Here is a 26,047-nt window from a genome sequence, read left to right as displayed (position 1 = left end):
TTTATGACTTCAGGCTGGCAGAATTCCAGTATAATCCTTCAGATACCATTAAAATTATAGACCAGGAACCCAAGCTGGTAAATACTATGTCAATTTCATAAGAGCTTTTTACTTAGTAAAGAACAGTGTGGAAAATGTTTGATGTGTGTTCATATATTTTAAAATATCAAATCATGAAGCTTAAAATATCTACTTATACTGGAGATTTCACAAAGGAATTGGCAGATTACACGAAACACAAATAATTTTGTATATCATAAAATTAAATGACAAAATTAAAAGGCAGATGCCAAAAATACTTGCCACAAAGAGTTTTATCATCCTAAATGTACAACAAGTTTATATAAGCGATGAAAAGAACACTAGGACATTAATAGAAGAGAAACTGACAAAGGATATGAACAGACAGTTCTCAAAAAATGAAATACGAATAACAAATCCATTACAAATGTTCAATTTCACTCTTAAAGACACAAATTGGAAACAATAAATGTTTTTCACCAAAAAATACCAAAAAATAAAGAAAAATATTAATACTAAGAACTAGATAAAATAGATATTCTGTTAGGGAAAATATAAATTAGTACAACCTTTTGGAAAAGGAATTTGACCCTGTAATTCTACTGGGATATTAAACTAAGGGAAAAAAATTGAAATGCTGGCAAATTTTTTTGTATAAAGATGTTAATTTTTGCATCAATTTAGACAAAATTTTTTTTTCAAAAGTAAAAGGCAGAGCTGTTTATTTAGTATGCTCTCAGTCAGCTAAGTTAATACAGCTATTGATACATACATTAAATTATTACTGTTGGTTATCTGTGGGTGTTGATAGTATTAAGGAATTTTACACTTCTCTATTTTCCATATTTTCTAAAATATCTTCTATTTCAAGAAAGGTTATTTTTTGAAATAGCTGGATAGATTTCTGAAGGAATGGTAAATTTTAACTACCAAAGGTTTAATAAAACTTCTGAGAATTACTGACTACCATCATTTAGTAATGTTCTTCAATTTTTCAAAGGTTCATATTTTATGGACTTTGTTTCAATTTGGTTTGAAAAGATTTTAAAAGGCTGGAAAAGCAGCTTTCACTTTGCAAATGTCAATCATTTATTCTCTTGGATTCTCTATTTCAAGTATTTTGACCTTGTGGAGGTATTTCATGTTTCTCTTAACTCAAAGCCATTGAAGATACCATCTGGGTCTAAATTGCTGCTGACAGAGACTCAGGTAGGCTCTGGACTTAGGATTCTTTTATAACCTTAACATTGTGTGTGCTACTGAAACAACCCAGACCCACAGGGAAGGTTACATTTAGGTAATTTATTATTCTGGCATTTTTCTCTTCTTTTTGAACCTCAACTTTATACTTAATGAGAGAAAAATCTATTTCTAAACCCCTCACTTCTGACTGGATTTTGAAATGCTAGCAAATATTTAACTTTCAGATTTATTTAAACATAGCAAAACATAAAGCCCTTTACCAGACACAGTGAGATGAATTCAAGGAACATGCACAGTGACACAACAGGCTGGCAACAGAATTACCTACTAGTTTATTAGCGTTAATTCAAATTTTTAGAGTAAGAACTCAAATGTCTACTAATTTTGTGTAGAAAAATTAAAACTATGTTTAAAAAAACTTTATGCTTTGCATTTATTACTAATATGAACAAAATGACAATACTAAACAAATATTTGAATATAAAGATGTGACTCCAAAGTATTTATAATGGATTGAAATCAAATTTGGAGGAATCAATAACAGTTTTTAATTTACTTTTATTACCGTTGATAGTTGCTATGCTGAATTTCTCAGTTCATCATCGTTCTTTTATTCACTTGCTTAACATTTATGAATGTCTACTGTGTACGAGGCACCATGTATGATCCTGAAACTTCAGAAAGGAGTATTTCACAAGGACTATTTCAGGGAACTCACAGTTCAGTTCTTCCCTGCATTTGGAAATCCTTTAACTAGTTAAGGAAAAACATTTATCCATCAGAAATAAAAATTACTCTTCATAGCAGAAACTCAGCACTTGTATTTTATCATATGGACTTTGGGACTGGTTAATTCCACCATCTAGACAAAAACCAAACTCACAGCACTAAACACTAGCCATTTAATGCTCTCATCCTGTTCCCCAGACTCCCTTGAGGGCACCAAATACCTGCGTTCTAATTCACCTCCTTGGCATCTTTATTCACGTCAGCTAAAATTACCATGTTAAAACCTCGTTTTTATCTTCTTGTGTTACTTGGGTTCTCAGTTTAATTCCGGGGCATCCCATTCTTCCAGCCTCATCCCGTTACTTCCCTCCTCTACCTGCAGAGCGTCAATTCTACCTGAGCCAACTCTTTTACATCCTTTTCCTTTCAGCTGCATTCTGGCCAACTGCTCAGCCTGAACCCTGGTGTTTCACTTTTCTTAACATTCCTCACTCTGAGCAGACTACTGTGATGCTTTGCTCAGGATAGAGATGATATCAGATAAACACTCTTCTCAAGTCTTGTTATGGAACTCCTTTGTATCTTTACCACTTCTCTTCTTCCTCCATCCCTCCTTGAAAGTCACGGCTCCTATCATTAACTAGCTTAATTTATACCAGGTGCGCACCTGCCACGTGCCAAGATTTCTAGACGTGTACAGAAACGAACAAGATAGACAAGGTCCTGCTCATGAGTTTATGGTCTAATGGGGAAAACAGAAAATAAACAAGTGGAAAAATGAAAAGATGAATTCTGGTAGTAAGATGAGTGATGAAGACAATGAGGGGACAGGTAGGTGGGAGAGGTAGGCAAGCCTTTAGATGGAGAGGTGAGGGAAGGGCATCCTGCGGAGAGCACAGGGATGAAAAGGAGGATGACTACAAGCAAATTGTGGGGAAGAACATTCCAGGCAGAGGGGGCGGAAGAGTAAAGACCTGAAGGCAGGAGAGAGCGAGGCACGTTCCAGGAACAGACCCTCGTCTTATGCAGCTGGATCCTCAAGGCCAAGGGGAGAGGCTGGGCCGGGGCTGGTAATTCCACTTGCACCCTCATCTCCCAGACCACAAGCCATCAGTCATCTACAGTTCTCTCCATCATGACCCTCTTCCTCTCCATTAGTCCCTCTCAAGTATTTCAAGACATTTTCAGCCTAAACATACACTTTCCTTAACTCCTGCTGCTCGCTGGAACTGCACCTTCCTTTTAGTATCAGATTTCCCCCAACAATAGTGTATTCACCAATGCCCAGGTCCTCACTCCTCTCTCATGTGTCTTTTGCAACCATGTTCCTGTTCACTTTATCATTTTTCAGGGCTCTGTCCAAGATCATCAATGACTTCTCAGTTTCAGATCCTGTGACCTTTCTTCCACCCTCTTCCTCCCTGAGTTTCTGTCACATTCTTTACAATCCTCCTTTCCAAATACTCTCTTCCTTTAGTTCCATGAAAATACAATCTTCTCATATTCCTCTTACCTTAATGACCCTTCTTTGACTGTTTCCTCCCCGACTTCTTAAATGAAGTCTTTCACAGCTGTTTGTTTTCTGTCTGTTCTCCTCTCCTGAGCGGGCTCCCTCTCTGTGGGTGACTCCTACAGCTCTTTCTTCTACTCCTGACTTTTCTTTGATTATATACAAGTAGTCCTTCGATCGCAAGTGAACATCACAACTAGGTGTTGTGATGGCTCTTCAAATACAACTGAAGTTCATTGCCGAGTTCATCCTCTTCCTCCCCAAGCCAGAAACTTCCCACGTTCCCCATTCATTAAGGGCTGAGTTTATACTTAACAAGTCTAATCAGTGCCATCTCTGAGCTCATTCTCAAACATGTCTCCTCTGGCCCATTGTCACTGCTAAACTCTGACTACCTTCCCGCACCTCGAATGTGCCCTCAGGGGCCTCTCACCTGGATTAATCCAGTCCCCGCCAACTACTTCTACCGCTATGGTACCTTGCCAACACCGACTGAGAGATTTTCCTAATAATCACTTGCATCTTGACACTTCATTGCTTAAAAACCTTCAGTAGCTTCTCACTGTTTACCCAATGAAGCTGAAACACTTATCATAGCTTTGGAGACTTGCACTGACCCCGAGCTATTTTTCAGCCTGATCACTAACCACTCTCCTTGAGTGACTTCTATGCCACATACATGGTTCGTTTGCTCTTGCTGTGGTTACTCCTTTGGCTTAGAATGCCACCTTGCGTATCTACTCATCAAAACCCTACAAATTACTTACACCTAGTTCAAATGACGTCTCTTCCTGATAATTTTCCCTGATTTTCTTAATTCCCCCCCAACTCACACTCTGCCTTGCATTACAGTTATCCATGGATGCATGTGTGCTCTCCTGTCACTACTGTTGTATAATCTCCTTAATGACACTGTCTTTTCTTCTCTTTTTCCTGTGTAATCCTATAGTGCCTGGAGTAATGCCTTTGGGATATAGAAGATATTCCAGAAATATGTGCCAAATAAATTACTGATGGTTTTTAATACTAATTTCTCTTATTAACTGTAACTTGTCAATTAGTAACACATATAAACCTCTACTTGAAAATTTTCATTTATTAAAAAAATGTAAAATGTGAATATATGATGCAACAAAATGAAAGCATGAATTGTACATTTTATAAGTCTGGCTTTACTATGTTCATTTTTTTTTTAATTCGAGGTGCACTGGTGTCTGAGCCATTTAAGAACATTTCCTTGTAAATACTTTGAACTGCTGGTAGAGACGAGTGAGGCCAAGGTGGGGTGTGTACCAGTTCCAAGAAAGGTGAGTGTAACACCATTTCACTCCCCATCGGTCTCTCTTTTGCTATTGTCAGAGGGCTAAAACTATCGATATATACGGAATACACAAATAGAAGGATGTTCCCCTAATTCCTGAAAATTGGTATATTTTAGCATCAGAGCATGATTACTTTTCACTGCTTTGATGGAATTATCACTAACATCCTCACTTGGATGTATAAAAGGCATCTCAGCTGGGACGTGTCCCACTTGCCCTAATGACTCTCATAGTCATCTCTCTGCAAAGGGAAACTCCATTTGCTTACTGGCTCCAGCAAGTCACCTTGGAATGACTCTGGACTCCTAGCTCTCACTCTCTCTCTCTCTCCCTCCACCCTCTCCCTCCCCACATCAGAACCAACAGCAAACCCTATCAGCTCTACCTTCAGACATAACCTGAATTTGATCAGTCATCACCTTCAGAGCTACGGGCCAGGCCCAAGCATCCATCATCTCTTGTCTAAATTACTGCAGAAGCCTTTTAACTAGTCTCTCTACTCCCATCTTTGCCCTCAGATGCGCAGTCTATTCTCAGCATGCGCAGTCTATTCTCAGCATGCGCAGTCAGAGAAATTTCATTCAAATGTGCCAGGTCATGTTACTCCTCTGCTCAAAACCCACCAAGCTTTCTCTACTCATGAGAGTCAAAGCGGAGCTCTTTCAAGGGCCTACAAAAACCACCAGGGCCTCATACATCCCTTCAGGTTCTTCCCTGACCCCATCACCTCTTCCTTCTCTTCCTCCATCATCATCTCCAGCCACATCGACCTCCTTAATGTTCCTGTAAGAAGCCAGGCTCACTCCTGCCTCTTTAGAGACCTTTTCTATTTATCTCTGAGTTCAGAGCTTGGCTGCCAAGGGCAAAGTTTAAAATCTGACTCTCAGATAATTTAAGCTATTACTACTATAAAGTAAGCACCTTAGGACCACAATCTATGTAAAATTGATGGAGTAGTGCCTAGAATGGTGTTGTATGCTCGGTGAGGACTCAGCATTTAAAGATGAAGAAGAGGTAGAAAAAATAAGCAAAATTAGAAGATTCTTACTATACCCTTGCAAAGGGTATCCTTTCCAAGTTTCTTGATCCTATGATATAGATCGGTCTTAAACAGGGGCAATTTACAGTTGTTATGATTAATAGCAATTTACATTTACTACCCGAATAAAATATTTACACTTTTCTAGAACATCAGAAGAACAAATACTTGAAACTGTATCTGGAATATAGGTCAACTCAAAATGTGTAAACATTATACTGACATACAGTTTAAAAATATATAATTCTAAAGAGAGTTCTTCATTTGAAATATCAGTCTGGGAAAATATGTCATCATTTATGTGACACTGTTATAAAAAGCTGTAAAATCTAGAAATGACTATTAGACAATCTAGAAAAGACCTGAAACCTAGTCTTAACTTAGAAAAACTCAGGGTTATAGCCCAAATACCCCAATCGGTATATCTGACAATATCAGAACGCTGTTTTATCGAATGTCTATTTAATTACTGTGGAATGAGCTATTCCATACAATCCCTTCCATGAAAGTCAAGGGAAAAGCTAGGAGACCTACCTCCCTTAGACAGACAGCAAGATACTTGGGTTGCTCATTTGAGTAGTTTATAAATTTAAAGAGTTATTCTATGCCCACCACCTTTTGGAAATTAAATATAAGGATTGTAGCAGTGAATTTCAAACATGGGTCTCAACTGTCTATAAAAATCCCAGTTGGGTATCTTACCTTCTCCAGCGTCATCTCTGTCTCAGCAGCGTGCGTCTTTTTCAGCTCTATCTTCATCCTTTCTGATTCAGCCTTCAGTTTGTTGACAGTAGTCTCGTGGTCCCGCGCAGCCCTCTGCTTCTCCTCTTCACGAAGAAGACCGAGCTCCACCAGCTGCTGTTTGCGCTGTGAGTTCACATTAATCAGCTCTTCCCTCAACTTGTGAACTTGCGCCTCCATGTCAGCAATGACCTTGTTTTTGAAAACGGAAAAATGGGCAGAGGATATGAGTAGGAAAGTCATATAAGAAATTGCAAAAGGCTACCAAACATACAAAAAATTCACTCCTTCCTTCCCTCTCTCTCCTTCTTACCTTCCTTCCCTCCTTCTCCAGTCCTATGTCATTTCTTTCTCACTTACATGCAGATACTACCTTAAACATGTCACCATATACAACATAGTCAGTTTCCCTTGTTTTGAATATCTGTGTAAATGGAATATTACATGTATTCTTCTACAATTTGCTTCTTCAAATATTCAGCATTATGCTTCTGAGATTCACCTAGTACTTGCTATTGTATTTTTGTTTTTATTTCATTGATTTCTGCTCTTATTTCTGTTATGTCCTTCACTCTACATTCTTGGGTTTTTTTATTCTTCTAATCTCATATTTGGGATATTTAACTCTTTTATTTTTATCCTTTCTTCTTTTTCTGATTTATAAACTTAAGACTATAAATAGCTCTCTAACTATTGCTTAAAGTTTAATCTCTCAGGTTTAAATATATGATCTTTTCATGGCTATTTAGTTCAAAACATTTTTTAACTTTCACTATTATTTTTTCTTTGACTTAATGATCTATTTAAAAGTATGTTTCTTAATTCCCAAACATATGGGGTCTATTAGTTTCCTAGGGCTGTCATAACAAAGTACCACAAACTGGGTGGCTTAAGACAATACTTACTCTCTCAAAGTTCTAGAGGCTAGAAGTCTGAAACCAAGGTGTTAGCAGGGTGGGTTCAATCTGGAGGCTCTGAGGCAGAATTGGTTCCATGCCTGTCTCCAAGCTCAGTGTTTGCTGGCCATCCTTGGCGTTTGTTGGTTTGTAGGTTCATCAGTCTAACCACTGCCTCCATCTTCAGGTGAATCTGAGTGTCTGTCTCTGTGTCCAAGTTTCCCTCTTCTTTTAAGAACACTGGTCATATTGGATTTAGTGCTCATCCCTAATCCAGAATGACCTAATTTTAACTTGATTGCATTTGCAAAGACCCTACTTCCAAATAAAGTCACTTTCATGGGTTCTGGATGGATATAAAATTTTAGGGGCGCATCAATCAACTTAGAACATGGAATTTAATGACTGTCTTTTTGTTATTCACTTCCAAGTGCATTGTGGCCAGAGAATGAAGTCTGTATTACATTAATTCTTTGAAATTTGTTAAGACTGCTTGATGGCCATTTATACAATTTTTAAAGCTTCTTGAATGATTGCGAGGAAATATGTACTCTATATTTTCTGAAGTTGTTGGGTGCTGTGTTCCATACAAATCCATCAGTTCAATTTATTATGTTGAAATATTCTATGTCTTACTGATTTTTTTCTTTACTTGAGCTATCGATTACTTAAAGATGTGTTAAAATCCCCCACTCTAATGGTAGGTTTATTTCTCTCTGTAGCTCTGTTAAATTTTCTTGTATGTATTTTGAGGTTTTAAGGTCCATGTAAGTTCTATACCTTACTGTTAATTAGATTTTTTGTTTTCAAATAGTGATGCTCAGCCTCTTTTGATTTTGCCTTAAAGACACTTTCATCTGAGATTAACAGATTTTAATAGCAGCTTTTTAGAGGGAAGATAATATTTGTTTGGTATATTTTTAACCACTCTTTTACTTTAAACCTTTTTGTATCCTCAAGTTTTAGATATCTGTCTTATGAATAGCATATATTTTTATTTTTAAGACTTCTTTTAAAAAATTAAATCAACCTTTCTCTGTTAAACGGAGCATTTAGTCCAACTTAGTCCATTCGTTTGTACATGCTAACATATTTGCCTTTATGTTTTCCTCTTATTTTGGGCCATTTGCCCTACCTTTTGTATGTTTTGTTTTTCTCCCTACTTTTCCTTCTTTTATTCTAAATGAATAAATTTTTTTGCTCCTTCAATTTCCTTCTCCTCTCTAATTTGGAAGTGATCTACTATATTTTCTTTCAGTGCTCACAGTAAGAGGCCTCAACACCCAAGTTTCACTTATCAAATTTTAAAGTTAATTATTTTTATATCCTCTTAAACAAAAAAAAAGAAACTCAGGACGTTTTAAGCCCTGTTGCAGTCTTCCATACTTATATGCTAGAGTTGTTATTTTCAGTTTGTTTTGTTTTTATCAACTCAATACTGCTAATTATTTTATTCCGTCAGTAACTGCTTAGATATATCCATTTATTGCCACTGTCTTACTCCATCATTCCTTCCTTCCATCCAACCATTTTCCTCTAGCCCCAAGTGCATCCTTTAAGTTATCTGAAGAAGTTTAGTGGCAAGCACTCTCAGTTTTCATTAATTTGAAAATGTTTTTATGGGTGTTGTTGAAAAGTCAGATGCTATTCATTGGAAGATAATTTGCTTTTATCTCTCTGCTTTGAAGATCTTCTCTTTGTGTTTTGTGTTCTTCAATTTTTTTATTTCTCTAAATATGTGCAGAGAAATAAAAAATGTGTAATATGTGTAGATATATTTTTACTTATTCTGATTGGGACACGCTACTCCTCTGAATCTGTTTTTGTAAGTACTGGAAAATTCTCAGGCATAACCTATTAATTTAATATCTCTGTTCCACTCTTTATGAACTCACATAGATGTACATTAGATTTTTCCATTCTTTCATTTCACTGAACCTCTCTCTCATATTTTTTTCTCAGATGCTCCTGACAACTGGCTTATAGCTATGAATTTTCAGGGGCACACCCCCCCCAATGCTAACACTGTTTCTAGTTCACTGGTTCCTAACTCACCCACACACGGTGGTTGTGGCCCTTTGGTGCCCCAGCTTTGCGCACGGTGGTATCCTAGATTTCCCACCTTAAGCAAACCCTGGGCTTCGTTTTTACCCGCTGTGCCCAAAAAAAGCCCCCTCAAAATTCAAGTGCACCCAGTTTTAGAAAAGGTCTCCAAGGTGAGAACTGTCTTCAGTGCTCTGCCTACACCTCTGGGTTTCTGTTTTCATTTAGATGTTGATATCTGAGTATCCTCACTTAGTATCTTGTGAATATATTCAAGAAGATGTTCTTTAAAAAAATTATATCTAGGCTTTTAATTGTTTTTCAGAGGAAAAGTAGATCAGGGAACCTAGGACGCCCTGCTCCCAGATGAACAGGTAGTTCAGGCTAAGGGGAGTTATCACCATCATCGCCACTGTCATCGTCATTATTGCTGTTGATTCATTAGCTGTGAACACAACACTTCCTGAAACATGACAATAACTGTTCTATGTATGATGTACTTCAGCAAGCTCTGCATGAACCAACATTCCCCTGACTGGAAATCAGAAAATCCAAAAGTGACAGTAATGACAAAAGTTACATTAGGATGCTGGGAACAGGAATACAAAGCTAAATGACGTTGCTTTCCAAATCAAAATATATACAATAAGAGATTACTCTATTTTCAATATAAATCGTGTATCATTTATCTGAATGTTAGCAATTTTACAATTTCTACATGATAAATAATAATTGCTAGTATCTTGAGTATTTATTTTGCACCAGGCATCTTATGTAGATTATTTTATTTACTATGATAGATATTAAATAACCCAACATGATAGATATTAACATACAAAATTTTCCTTTATCTTGGATTGTGGTTAGTACACAGAATTTTAACTACTGACCCCGCCCATCTACACTAGATTGGAAGAGACATGAACTACAGATGGATGGTCAAACACATTAATGTTGGAAGAGAAGAAAGGGTTTAAATAACAAACCTTAGCCCCAGGGTTGGGGGTGATAGGTGCTCCATTTTTATTCTGCCTCCCTGAAGAAAAAGCTGATTTGAAGTGGATGGATGGCCCCAGGGGAATGAGCAAGAGGACTTTACAAAAAAGGCAAGGAAAGTATGCAATGTTTTAAAGTGCATCTGCTTCCTTGCTTCACAGATGCAGTGACATTTGTATACTGGTGGACAGCTATAGACCAACTATCCTGAAAACAAAGCCCCTTGCTCTCTCTCTATTCCCTGTTTTATGATTCCTCCCCTTTGAATACTTGGACATAGTAAGAAAAGAGATGGTTAATTTAATCATGTTCTGAAATAGAGAAGAAATCTTCTAAGAGCCGACAGACTTAGGGAGTGATAACAGTTACGTTTTTAGGAGGCAAAATAGTCTTTTAAAAAACAGTCATCTCAAAATGGCAGACGAGGATGGGCTACTGACTTTGTTTCCCAGAATCAACCATGGAGAAACCACAGGAAGCATGAATCTGAGATATTAACAATTACAACAACCACAACGGTAAAAACAATAGCAAAAACAAACTCAGAGGAGCTCCTGCAGAGAACAAAGGCTGTCCTGAACTGCAGACTATGTGTCTGTGGAAGGGAAGGGGTTGCAGCCTGGGAAGAAAACCAGGAAACTGTAAGCTGTAAGAAGGGGGATTGAAAGAATGCTTTGTTCTCTGCTCTTGACTCTCCCTTTTGTTGCCATGGGACAATCTTAAGTGTCCCATTGCCATTTTGGAATCAAGAACCCAACGTGACCTTGCGATATCTGGTCAGACCAAGGCAAGCAAATGCCTTGCTGGGGTGAGGAGTTGAAGAAAAAGGTGCAGACTTATCAGAACTTCTGGGGCATTCACTCTTTCACATTGCCCACTCCAATTTCCAGAACTGATGATATTTAACCTTAGAAACTGCCTCCTCCTATTGCTGTTTATTTCCAAGAGGTTAAAGGTGAATTCCTGAACAGCAGATTTTCCTGAGTAGCTATGAACGGCAGAGGTGCCGCAATGGAGTGCTCTGTTTCAGGGTCTGCCATCTCCCCCTCCTTCCGTAAACTCAGCCAGCAAGTCAAGAGCTAAAGCCTGGCCTTTTGCTCTTTCCAGTAGATGTTACCACTTAGACTGTTTGATAGTTCCAGGGGAATATTAGCTCACTGGCCAAATTAAAAATCCCTGAGGAGTGAAACAACTATCAAAAAAACCCCCAAAAAACCCAACAACTAAATGGCATATATCATCTGAAGCAGTACAGCTGGAACAGGTGGATAAATAACTTTTAAAAAGCATAATAAATAAATAAATATTTATATATACATATATATGTGAGTATATATGCATAAAAGTATACTAAAAAGGGTAAGCAAAGAAATTAGAGACATAAAGCAGGAATAAGAAGTCATAAACGAAGGGAAAAGTGGCGATGACGGGAGAAAGAAACAGTGAGCTATAGCCAACGAACGGAATTATAAACTGCAAAAGATGATCAAATTGAAGGACTCTCCCAGAAGACACCAGGAAAAGGCAGAGATAGGAAATGTAAGAGAGAAGCTGAGATCTGAAGAGGACAGAGGAAGTGACAACATTGTGATAAATGGAGCACAACACTCTGAATGTTTGTGTCCCCCAAAATTCGTATGTTGAAAACCTAATGCCCACAGTGATGATTCTAGGAGGTGGGGCCTTTAGGAAGTAATAAATGCCTTTATAAAATGGGATTACTGCCTTTATGAAAAGAGACCCCAGAGAAATTCCTTGTTCCTTCTACCAAGTGAGGACAGAGAGAGAAGATGCTGGCTGTGAACCCTCATCAGAATGCGACCACGCTGGTGCTTTGCTCTTGGACTTCCAGCGTCCAGAGCTGGGACAAATTTCTGTCCCAACTCGTCGTACTTTGTTACAGCAGCCCAAGTGAACTAAGACATGGAGTCTGAGAAGAAGAGACATGGAAAGATTTTATCCAAGTTCATTCTGATTTGAAAGCCTTTGCTTTTAATCATACACTATACTGTGTCAAAGTAGTGAGAATTTCTCATAAAGAATGGTATTTCTAAGCAGTGTAGTATGTATTTTATTCATTTATCCTTATTGTGTACCTCTAATCCCTAATTTTCACTATGACTAGTACAAAGTTAACATGCCAGTCATAGGCATTAAATCTTTACAAAAAATTAAAAAATCAAAAAATGTTAGTTTTCCAAAGGCACTAACACCATCCCAAACTGAATTTCAGTATTTGTTAATGTATATAAAAATATTTTTAAGGGTATAATCACTGCATAGGTGCTGTTCTACGTTTTCCCACACCTGGTTTTACATCTTTATTCTTATTTATTAGTGTATTTGTTATTTTTAGTGGCTCTATGGTATTTCATCAGTACGATCTATCATAACTTACTTAATCATATTATTTTGAATATTTGTCTTGTTCCCAGTTATTCATTATTACATATGAGAAATCTGTGAATAAATTACAATATTTTGCTTTTAGGTTAATTATCAAAATTATTTGGTCAAAATGTAAGAATAACTTTTTACTTTTTTCCCAAATTGCTCTACAGAAACACTGAATTCATTTCCGGAGTGAACACCAGCATATGCCTGTACCTGTTTCTCCACACCCTGGCCACCCTGCACTCCCTCCTTCTGTGCATTGACTAGGTATGTAATAGTAACTTACAGGAAGGCATTTTACATTGCTGGCAACACTGATACGCACTGGCTTTATTCCAATGGTGATTTTCAAGTAGAAAAACTATGCTGAAAAATGTATCAACTAATTATGGAAGAAATAAACATTAAATGAAAGAACTTAATGCTGAAGCCTTCCCTTAGGTATTTAATATTTCAATCATTAGCATGTGCTGATAGCTAGAGTGGTGAAACTGCCAAGATCAATTTGAAATAGATGTGTTCATTTTTCTTTAATATTATAAATAGTGAGCTACAAAATTTCATCAATGTGACTAATACGAAAGAGCAGAATTATTTTTAAAATTCACAAATTAATAAAAGTTGTGTCCCTAAGAGACAAATCATAATGACAACTTTTACTCCAGCTGACTCTCAATTAAAAACATAGAGGCCAGAAAACGTAGAAGCAACCCAAATGTCCACCGATGGATAAATGGATAAGCAAAATGTGGTTTATACATACAATGAGTTATTTTGCAGCCTTAAAAAGGAAGGAAATTCTGCAATATGCTACAACATATATGAATCTTGAGGATATTATGCTAAGTAAAGTAAGCCAAGTCACCAAAAGACAAATTATGAGTGATTCTTTATAGGAAGTACTTAGAATAGACAAAATCATATAGATAAAGAGTATAAAGTGGGAAAGAGGAGAAAGGAGAGTTATTGTTTAATGGGCACAGACTTTCAGTTTTACAGGATGAAAGGAGTGATGTGATGGATGATGGTAAGGGCCACACAACAATGTAACTGTATTTAGTATCACTGACTTCTACACTTTGGTGAAGATGGCAAATTTTATATTACGTGTATTTTACCATGATAAGAAATGGATTACAAAACACCCTAACAATATAAACCAGTTTCCTCAGAAAGCTAATGATTCTTGAAACCACTCTGAATCTGACAAATTCTGGAAGAGAAGTGAGAAGTTGAAACATCTTATAAATGATTATGGATGGCCAGGATTATTATACCAAACAAAATTTTAAATGTACTTCATGAAAGCAAAATGTATCTAAGCTAAGGACATATTCATGGTTAAGAAATAATCATTTATCTTATTTTCAAAAGTGAAAAATTATTCTACAGTTATTTTTGGAATAAAGACACACTAACAACTTACTGATATATTAGGTTACCTTTGTACATTCATAGAGTTTACAAGCAATCACCACCACAAGCTGAAATATTTTCCATGTTCCACTCTTTAATTTATAATTATGAATAATTCACAGTTTGTTAGGATTATGATGTGGAAGCCGCTGTGATAAGTGAATTCCAGAAAAAACATTTCCCTAAACAGTTTAGATTATAATATGTAAGCTACACACACACACACACACACACACACACACACACACACACACACACACACCATAAGAGCCATACATAAAGACAAAGTGCTGTAAGAGGTCAGAAGAGGGAGCAGTTACTGTGAGCTTGGAAGGATTCTGGAAAACTGAATAAAACTGAATGCATCTGAGATAGACCTTAAGAGATAAATTAGTACCATGTGGGGACAGGGATAGATGTTGGACATTTCAGGCAGAAAGAATGAGCCACATGGAAGAAGAAAAATGGAGCATTAAAGAGGAAGCAAGGAAACTCAGAAAAGAGAAATTTGGTGCAATTATTGAAGGATTCTGAACATGAGCTACAAGAGTTGGATTTCAGGGAACTGAAGAAGCAATGAAGAAGCCTAAATTGGTTTCTGGAGCAGGGTATGTGGGGATACTGACCCAAGAAATACCACTGGATTTGTACCAAGAAAAACTAATCTGGAGGCATTTTGCAAAATAGATTACACACTCAGGAGATGGGAAGGCCAGCAGTGGGGGAAAGAGTGGAATGAATGGGAATACAACTTCAGAGGTAGAATTAAAGGAACTAAGTGACTAAACAAATGTTGAAGGCAAGGAAGAGTGAGGCATATTGGTGATTTAGGATATTTACTTCAAGTAGTTTGCCAAACTAGATATGCTGAGGCACCCTTGTGAGATGAAACAACAGAATCCTGTATAAAATACAGTTTTTCCTCTTTGCTTGTAGGAAGTAAGAAAACATCCAAAGGGAAAAACAAAACAAAAACTACACAAATGTGAAACTGCATGTGCCAAAACCAAGATAATGAGCAGGAAGCCCAATCAAAAGGCAAGATATCTCTCAGGGAAAATATCAGCATTGCAACTTGAGGCGAAAGGAATGTGGTAACTGAACAGGACACCACCCATTAAGCCAGAAATCCTAGAACAGGACTCAAGTGGTTTCAGGTCAGCAGTGTTATCAGCTCCCACCTGAAGCTAAAACAAATCCCCTCTGGAGAGAAGCTTCTTCTGTTTAATGTCTCCAAGTTTCCCACAAACTAAGGATACACCAAAAATGAGCTCATAATTAAAAATTACCACATCAAAAAAAATTACTACATCCAAAAAAATTTACTACATCTAAAAAAAAAAAAAAGAGCTTATAATAAAAAATTACTACATCCAAAAAATAAAAAAAACCCAGTTGGTAAGAGTCAACAGAAACAGATTCTCACTAGCAAGCTCTTCAGATATGGGAATTATCAGAAAAAATATAAAATAAACATACAAAATAAACATGTATTAAATATTTGAAGAAACAAAGGATGGAATCACAAAATGAGTAAGCTGGAAGAAATTAAGCAAAAATTACCAGATCTGAGAAAGAACCAAACATAATTTCCAAAAAAAAAAAATTTTGTATAAAAGATAAACTGGATGAGTTAAGGCAACTGAAACCTAGCAAAAGTGAGAAACAGTGAAACAGAAGGGAGAGCTTCATAAATTACCCACAATGCAGCAAGTAATATCAGGGAAAAAAAAAAAAAAAAACAACAGTAGTGAGATGTTTGAAGCCATAGTACAGAAAATAAGATCTAATGTGTATCTAGAGTTCCAGAGGGAGAGGAGAGAGAAAGGAAGAAAGTATGAAAAGATGATGTCTGAGGACTTTCCAGAACTGAGGAAAAGCAAGACTCCACAGAAATAATGAGCAGAATAAGTATCAAGTAAGCTGCGAAAATAGGGGGGAAAAAAAAGGAAAGAAAGGAAAGAAATCCACATCTAGATAACAGGCAATAAAATGGCAGGACACAAAATACAAAGAGAAAAACTTAAAAGCAGAAGGAGTAGGGGAGAAACAGATTTTGGTTTCTCATTCCATCCTCCAATGAAAGGAACCAGTAGTCTTTGGACAAAAGACTGATTCTAAGAACGGGCAGAAAATACCTAAGACAAGCCTGGAACATCTTGCTGTGCTAGAAGCAAGGGCGTGCACACTGGTGGAGGCATATCAAAGGGATAAGGGACCAACTGAAAGAGCTCCCACTGGCTAAAGCTAGAACAATCTGAGAAACAAGCATTGGATTATACCCCAAAGATAAAATAAATATCCACAAGTACATACTGATATAAATGATTTAATAAATAAATAAAGGAGAGGAGACAAATCTTCCTTGCAGAAGAATTCCAAATTACAGTAGAAAGGCATTTTACAAATTCCTAATAGACACACCTCAAGATCATCAAAAATAAGGAAAATCTGACAAATTATTACAGCAAAGAAGAGACCAAGGAGATATGACAACTAAAATTAATATGATATTCTGGATGGGATCTGGAACAGAAAAAAAATGCTAGGAAAAAACTAAGGAAATCTGAATAAGGTATGAATTTTAATTAATGATGATGTATTAATATTGGTGCATAATTGTAAGCAACGCACTATCCTAACATAAGATGTTAATAATGGGAGAAACTGTGTGAGATAAACGGAAGTCTCTGATATTATCCTCTCGGTTTTTCTATAAATCTAAAACTGGTTTTAAAATAGCCTATTTAAATTTTTAACAAATCAAAATTCATCTGTTTTTCATGAGACACACTGAAGACATGAAGAGATTGAAACTAAAGAGTTGCAAAAAGTTATACAGTGGAATATTAATAAAGGCCCTTTCAAAATAAGTATCACTAAATGATTTTTAAAATGTCATTCACCAGGGAGACACATCTAAGTTTGTACATGTGCTAAAACAATCTTAAAATGTATACAACAAATTTAGTGGAACTACAGGAGAAAATGGTCAAGTCCACCATTCCAGTAAAAGATTTCATTATACCCATATACACATACATGAAATTCAAGTGTTAACATGTTGCAAGAAATTGGTGGTGTCAAAGATATTCTTTGACAAGATTGCAATTAAATTAAAATCCATGACAGAAATAGCAATGCAAAACCAAAATAATTTCCCATATACTTGGAAATCTAAAATATACACCTTAAATAATTCATGGTTCAAATGAAGTTAAGATAAAAATTACAAGTACTTAGAACTAATCTCTGGAAGAAGACACAGGACACTTTACATTTGTACTGTTTTAGATGGAAATGTGGGGGTTACTGCTGACAGGAATGCATGGAGATATTTTATTGTACCTATTTTTATGACTTTTAAATTTCGACTGGTGTTAACATATTTTCTAATCAAAATAAAACTACAACATTCAAATTCTTAGAAATGATTGATAATGAACATTTTTTTATCAAATCATGAAAGATGAAATAAAAGTGAAGGAAATATGTAGCCTTAATATGCTATTTATTTTTAAAAGACTATTAATGAAATAGGCAACTGATTTAAGAAATGAGCAAGACAGAACAATTTCTGATAAGACTGATGAAGCAAATAAGAAAGAAGGCACAAATCAACAATATGAGGGATGAAAATGAAGTATGGCAATATTATCTAGAAAAAAGATAATAACTAATATTAAAATTTTAAAAGGACATACTACAGAACCATTAGAGATTAAAGAGACAATACTACTATAAAAATAGTATGCCAATAATTGAAGACCCTAGGTGAAACAGATTCCTAGGAAAATATAAAATTTCAAAAGAAGAAACAATCAACTAAAGCAATCTAATTAAAGAAACTGAAAGAACAGTTAAAAATCTTCCGACAAAGAAAACACTGAGCTCAGGTAATTTTATAGGTGAGTTCTAGAAAAATCCCCAGGAGATGGATCATTCTAATCTTTTACAAACGTTTCGAGAGAATAGGAAATGAGATATCTACACTTAAACTACTTCAGAAGTCATAATATGATACCAAAGGGTGACAGGAATAGGAAGAGAGATAAAAATTATAGGCCAGCTTAGTCACGGACCAGACATAAAAATCTTAAGTAAATTAATAGCAAACCAAGTGCAGTAATGTATAAGAATAAAATAAATAATCACCAAGTTGCAGAGAATGCAAGGGCAGTAGAACATTTATAAAATTCTATAAATGCCAATAAATACCAAATTTAGATAAAAAGAAAAAATCCTAAACTATAAAAAATTTACCAAAACTAACTAGAAAAAACTGGAAAATGTGAAGCACCCTATAACTATCAGAAAAATTTAAATAGTAGTCAAAGTCTTTCCAGAAATAAAATATCAAGCCCAGATGGCTTTATTGGCCAGTTTGACCAAATATTTAAGAAACAAATAAGTCACTCTTATACTAATTCTTTCAGAGAATAGAAAAAGAAGGATTATTCAGGCTAGCATAACATCAATTAACATGTCCAAAAAAGAAAAATCTCAGGTCAATCTTTCCCAACATTTATTAGCAAATTGAATCCAATACATTGTGAAAAAACTGGATGGGACATAATGCTGGTTTAATGTTAAACAATAATCTATAATATGATTTATTCCATTGATGTATTAAAAGAAAGTCATATGATTATCTCAATATACAGAAAAACATTTGATAAAATTCCATCATAGAAACTCTTAGCAAAATAGGAATAGAAGAGACTATTCTTAACCAAATAAAAGGTATTTACCAAAAACTCAGCACATTTATTCATTCTTTATTGTGAAATTTTAAAACAGCTCTTTTAAACCCAGGAAGAAGCAGAGAATGCCTGCTACCACTACTTGTACTCATAAGTGCATAACAAGAAAAAAATAAAATGAAAACAAAGCCGTCTTTAATTATGGATGCTATAGCTGTCTATTGAGAAAATGCAAAATGAATGTACAAATTACTAGAAATAATAAGAGTTTAGAAAGGCATCTGAATAAAAGATCAATGTTTAAAAATCACCTGTAGCTTTTATACACTGGAAAAAAGTATAAAACACTATTTACAACTATGTATAATGAATATAAGTTTCTCAGAAATAAGTCTTCCAAAAGATGTGCAAAAGTCTAAAGAAAAAACTATAAGCCTTTTTGAAAGATATTAAAGAAGACATAAATAACTGAGAGACATATCACAGTGACGGAAAGTCTCTCCATCAGTTCTCCCCCAAACTGATCTACAGCTTCAGTGCAAGTCCAATTAAAATTCCAACAAAAGTTTAAAAAAAACTTGATAAGCGGAATCTAAAGTGTACAGGGATGAACACAGTATCAGGATATTCCTACAGAGGGACAGGTGGTGTGGCATTCCACAGCAGAAATCAGGACCTAAAATAATGTTACTAAGTTAACAATGTAGTATCACCATAGAGAGTAGAAAAACTTGACTAATGGAACATAATGGGGAGCCTAGAAACGAGCACACATGGGACAGAGTTGGCCTGTGGTTTACTGGCGGAGTGCTGAACTAGCCTAAAAACTGCTAAGATAAGTTATTCATATGGGAAGAAACAACACTGGATCCGTTACACAATAGACAGAAATAAATTCTCTCCATTCCCAGGTATATAATTGACATAAAAGTGGTTATTCAGACTTCAAGGAAAGACAGCATATATATTAAAAAATCAATTGTCAAACATGTTATAAAAATACTGTTGGATCAATAAAAATAGTATTTGGAAAGGTTTTATAGAGGTCATTTTATAGAGATTAAATTTATAGCATGCATAAAACTACATCTTACATGAGATCCTATGTTTATTATAATTTAAAAACTGAAATTCATCTAAATACTTAAAATAAAAGCCAACTTACTGTATAATTACATCCTATAATGTACAATATTATCTTTTAACATATTTGGAAATTTATAATTTCAAATTAAGCCAAGTGTTATAACATTATTTTATATGTGAGTAAATTTTTTGGCTGAGTTTTTATAATAAAAGTTTATACTTTTTAGTGCTTTTATAGGGCTAAAAAGCTTTTCAAGTGTGTTCCCGTATATCATAGGGAAGACACATAGTTGATCAAAGTAGAAGAGAGACATATGAAGAGATGGAGGTAAAGTCACATAAAAGCCTGGATAAGAAACCAGGTCTTCAGATTTCTAAGGCAGCATATTACCTGTTTATTAGCTGCTGCATCTAGGCTGCAAATAGAACTTTCTTGACTCATAATGCCTATGTTCTACCAAATGGAAAATATTTTTTAAATCCCTCAGTTATTGAGAGAGATTTAGAACTGAGCCAGCAGATTTACCTTACAGTTATTCAAAATTTTCTCTGAGATCAATATGCATATTTAGCATATTTAAAGTATACTTGTGTTTTTGGACTCTTGTTCTACAGTTATTAGACCTAGTAATTAAAAATATAATCATTAACCCACCTTGTAGTTCAGTGAAAATATTACCTCTGTAGCTTGTAAAAATGAGAAAGGGGCTTTACATTCTCCTAAATTCTAAAAGAATAGCTTAGCTCTGGAAGGAATTCCATACACAAAACCAAAATGTGGTGTCATTGATCATGACACTACTAAATTACATGATGAAAGAGAGGATAGAGTTTATAGGAAAGGCCAGAAAAAACATAATTTGATTAAAATTTTTAGAACAATTAATACTCAGTTTTGGAACATACTACACAGGGCTTATGTCAAGAAGTAAAATATATTTTTTACCTGCAAAAGAAGAGTACTCTAAGTATAGAATAAAAAAAAGAAAGAAATAGGGTGAAATATAAAAGAAAAGCACTCATTAATTTACATGCCTATCTGGAGAAAAAAACTTCAAAAGAAGAAGTAGAACATGAAATGAGTCACATGAACTGGCAAACATTATGGCTGCATTTGTTTTTCTGTGAATAATGACGGTACTACTAAAAATTCATAACTGATGTTGAAATTTCTGGTTTTATTCTAAAAGAACCACCCAAATCATCCAATTGAAAATAGGTCTTGAGGAAAGTGAGTGAAAACCCATAGCAGTTTGCTTTTAGGTTAAGTTACAATTAAAAGGGAGAAAAGGAGGTTCATATCACATTGGCCTATTTTCGAAACTTGCAAACAAAATGCCTACTATACTTAAAATGACTGCGTATGAGCATTTTTAAACGGATTAGATATATTAACAATTAACAGAAGCACAAAATGCATATATATTTTTTCTAGACTCAAATGGAATTATAAAAGTGGAAATATTCCACTTGAGAATGATGACATTAAAAAGACACTATCTCCAAATAACACTTTAATAACCTCATCTTGAGAATGCAAAGTATAACTATTAAAAAGCCAACACAGATGTATTATCCACAACCCATGCTGGTGCAACATCCGGGCTAATGAACAGGACTACATTTCAGGAAGATGTTATTTGCAACATCTAGAAACACTTAAAAGATTTTTTTTTTCTTTCTTTCTTTTTTGGACAGTGTTTCCAGGAGTCACAGGTAACCTATTTGGCCTTGGAAGAAGAATAAAATTCAGGCTGAATTCTTCACTGGAAACTTTCTTCTATAAAGAATGACATGCAAGTAATTGGAAAGCAGACTTTCAACATTCTCCCCACTTACTATACTTCCGCTTGTCAGGAAAGTAAAGTTTTGACCTAGGTTTTCTGCTAGTTCTGCGTTAGCCATTCTATCCAAACATTCTATACACACTAAGGTCACAGGAGCCCAAACATTACAGTAGTGACATTCAGAAAACACTAATTACTGTGCTAACAACCATACGACTTTACTGAAGCAAAGTATTCCGAAGTTTTGGCTGCTTAATTAAATATAAGAAAATCCAGAACACTCTGAAGCACAAACACCCGAACTTTTAACAATGAGCCCACGAAAGGGAGGAGAGCCCTGCCTCCTATGCAAGTTGACGCTGACTCCACGTCTGACTCCGCCCCGTGGACATGGTGCGTCCTCCCTTATTATTACTTCTAACGGCATTTCCTTCCAATTAAGTGCACTTTTTGTGGGCGCACTATGTGCACTTTATACAACTAATTCTTTAAAGACATGCAGAAACTAAAGCAGAAAAATCACATGATAATGTTCTAAGTCAGTACCATGTAAACACCAGGAGACCCAGTTTTAATATTTCTGTCTTTTCACTAATTACAGAAAAGTGTAATTCTAGGTAGATCTACTTCTAGGAATTTTGAAAGAAGTTCAAAATAAGCATATATTTGAAAGCCATTAAGGCATTGGTGGTAACTTCAGCACATTAGCACAGTATCCTCCTAAGTCAACTTGACCTTAGAAGACAGTTTTGAGATCTAGGTAAAGTTACTGCCCACATGGGCCTCCCCAAGACAACTTAGGTGTTAGAATACCTTGTATTATGTGTACGGTAAAGGGTCAGAAGAGAAAGGGAGATTATCTCACTCTTAATCCATCCCACTCATGAAAGCCTCCAGGATGATTCTGATAGCCATACCACAACCCCACAAAACTGCAACAATAACTTAATTTACTGGAATAGTTTGTACTTTTGTACATAAACCGTTACTTGCTGCTTTTACTTCTCCATTCATAAAATGAATTCACTTAATATAAAAATAAATCGTATGGGTAAAGCAAATAACTAGAAAAAAATGTACTAACTAAATCCACGGTGTTATTATTTGCCTCTGTTTATAAACGTAAAATATATCATTGTTAATTTCTTAAATAATTTAGCCTTTTCAGTTAAAATTACTTTCACTTAACATTTTTGTGAGTTTTTTTTTTTAGCTGAGCCTCAATATAAGTTAGTGTAAAAAAGACTGTTCTTCATGAAAATGAATATATGTATGTACATGCATGACTGGGACTTTGTGCTGCACACCAGAAATTGACATATTGTAACTGACTGTACTTCAATTTTTTTAAAAAAAAGGTTGTTCTTAAATATATTCAAGTGTATATTCAAAAGGCATAGTTATATAATAATTGGCACACCAACATTAGAAACACGATTCATAACAATGATATAATATGAAAGCAAAGGTTTTAAATGAATTTATAGATAGATCTAGACCACCACTTTTAAGAAATCATTTTACCAAATACAATGTCAAACTCTTTTCAACATAATATTCTTGCTCCTGTAAAACTAGACAGTTGGGAGATCTAAGTTACGCATCTCTGATATACAAACACTTAGCTACAGGCCCACTGATCCTAATAATAACACTCTTACAAACAAACTGAGGAACAAAAGCTACCTAGATCATGGATACCAAAAATTTTTCAAAATCCATAGGAAAAAATGCTATAAGTAAATTTAGAGATAAACATTAACAATAAATATGTTTAAATTAGCTTAATATTTCTGATAAATATGTGAACTGCTTTTTTCCAATAAATACTAATAAATATCCAGTGTATTTTAAAACTGATAGTTTTGTTAACAAAATGTTCTACAAAATTTAATGCAGAGTGCTTCTAATACCATTCTGTGATTAAAAAGTCCACATAACTATCTATAACTTCCACTAGTCAGTATTCAAGTTTCCAAGGCCTGTTAAGTTGCCTGTTGTACTCAGTGCACAAAACAGTCACCTGACAGTATATGATTTATGAAATTATTTTCCTGTTTATTAACTTAAAAGGTTCAGAAAATCTTTTCATCATCTCTCCCCCATTCAACCTAAGGCACAAGCTTGCACTTGCCCATTCACTCGCCGGATCGGATCATTCCCTGCTAAGGAAGGGCACACCCATGAGGACTCTTGCCAAAATAGATCTTTCCTCCAAGATAGGCTCACAGCCATGAACTTTGGTCGTGGCCTGTCAGACTCCTTTGCCTGATTAATCCTTTTTGTTATGCTCAATCTGAGACTTGGTTGCTTCAAAATCTGGGATTTGGATTTCTGGTTTTATGCATGTTCCAAAATTGAGGTTACTTACCCACTCCCCAAGTCTGTTGTCATGATTAGATTCTTGACTATATGTGATTACATCCTTTTTATCTCTTGTTTTAACTACCTGGACTCTTGAAAACATTTTCCTGACTTCTTGATCTGACTTCATTCTCCTAAACTGACCTACTGGAGTTTCTGACCCTCCTAATAATTTAATGGTCCATAGTAATTCCTAGCTACCTGGGTTTCCAGTCTCCTTCCTCTATTTTCTCCTTGAGTACTGAAATTACTAGATTTATTCTCACGCCATTTATTGAGTCATTTATCCTCCAAAGAAATCAGCAAACTCTAAGAAAGTAATAGGATGAAAATAAATACCTGCAAAGTGTTGAAACAGAAATACTCGTTGCTATGGATACAGAACTCTATTTATGACCTTAATTTTATTCTATGCATTCCAAAGGAGCCAATAAAGAGGCAGAAGCAACTAAAAATGTGATCAAAGAAATCAGAAAGCACATATTACTTTTATTAGCAGAAAATTAAATAAAGGGGTTTTTGTTTGCTTTATGCTCGTTCAGTACAAGATGCCCTGAATGTTGGTATATGCTGTATACCAGTTTCAAAAGTCATAAGGAAAAGAATTTTCCCAGTTCTCTACGACTACCATTGAATGTATATAATAAAGTGGATGTTGTTAATTTAAATGTTATGCATAATACAAACCATAACAAATAAATCTCTGCATTTCAATTCTATATTTTAGAAAATCATTGTGTCTGTCTGTGTGTTTGTATTCTATATGCTTCAAAATTTTACAAGCAGCTTCCCAAATTTCTTTGGAATCCTTATAATAAATAGAGGTATTATCGTTTCCATAAAAATGATTAAATGGGTGCTCTAAAAGACTGGATTAAGCCATCTTTTAGCTCACAAATCTTGCAAGCAGCAATGAGGACTGGCTCCCAGGCACCCTAGCTTTCCTCACCTGCTCTGTTAGACAGCACTGTGCTTTGGTTATTTAAAGCTACTTGCTCTAGAACTCATGGAAATTTGCACAGAGGCTTAGACTCAAGTGACTGGGGCACTTCCTTAAAAGTTTAATTAAGTAGCCATTATTTATTTTATTTTATTTTTCAAACAGTTGCCGGCTGGATCAATAAAAATGATTCAACTAACGTGTCAATGCTAAAGAAATCTAAAATAACACCAGTGGGGAAAAGCACACATTAGTCTCTTCCACATGGAGTGATTTCCCATGCATTGGTGAAGTACCCATCTGAAACAATATTATTTTACTAAAGTCTGATATTTTGCTTCTCACCTGAAATTTTATTGCATCATGAAATTACATTTCAACAAGATATTCTAGATTTATTAAGAAAGTCTTGCCTCAATCAGTCTTCTACTTACTTCCACTAATATTTCATGCAGGGTCTATTTCTCTGAGCATTCTTATAAGTCCTTCTACTTAGATTTCATATCTTCAGCTCACTACAACATTGACTACTGTATCATGGAAGTCATCTAATGCCCTTTCTGTATTAATGAAATTATGCCTGAGTTCTGTTCTTCACTTTGGCATCAGAAAAACATGTCACTCTTATTTAAAGCATCTATGACCCCCACCGTGGAGCATGGATAAGGTCTCCCTGTGCGATCTTAAGCTATTCATCTCAATTATTACTCCAACTGACGCTTATCCTTCTCTTCTTAATTTAAAAACGTATATAACTTGGTTGCACGAATGACAGAAGTATTTTACGGACCATTCTTTTAAGAACATAGTAAAGGATGGTACCACGAGATATTTTAAAGGATGAGAGATAAATGCAT

General features: G+C 35.3%; 1 protein-coding gene across 11 annotated transcripts in view; it reads right to left on the bottom strand.

The window, feature by feature from the left end:
• CEP112 (centrosomal protein 112) overlaps positions 1-26,047 on the bottom strand; it is a 381,720-nt gene that overhangs the window by 145,422 nt on the left and 210,251 nt on the right. For all 11 annotated transcript variants that reach the window (XR_012499617.1, XR_012499618.1, XM_074343512.1 and 8 more), the window contains one exon: positions 6,527-6,757. Coding sequence is in view for 9 of the 11 variants with exons in the window: in XM_074343512.1 (XP_074199613.1) it covers positions 6,527-6,757 (231 nt within the window). In the remaining 2 variants the exon portion in view is untranslated. The remainder of the gene's footprint in view (positions 1-6,526; positions 6,758-26,047) is intronic.

Source organism: Camelus bactrianus, chromosome 16 (assembly GCF_048773025.1).
Source record: "Camelus bactrianus isolate YW-2024 breed Bactrian camel chromosome 16, ASM4877302v1, whole genome shotgun sequence".
NCBI classification, from domain to species: domain Eukaryota; kingdom Metazoa; phylum Chordata; class Mammalia; order Artiodactyla; family Camelidae; genus Camelus; species Camelus bactrianus.
The sequence above is the reverse complement of the archived record's forward strand: the minus strand, read 5'-3'. Positions and strand labels throughout refer to the sequence as shown.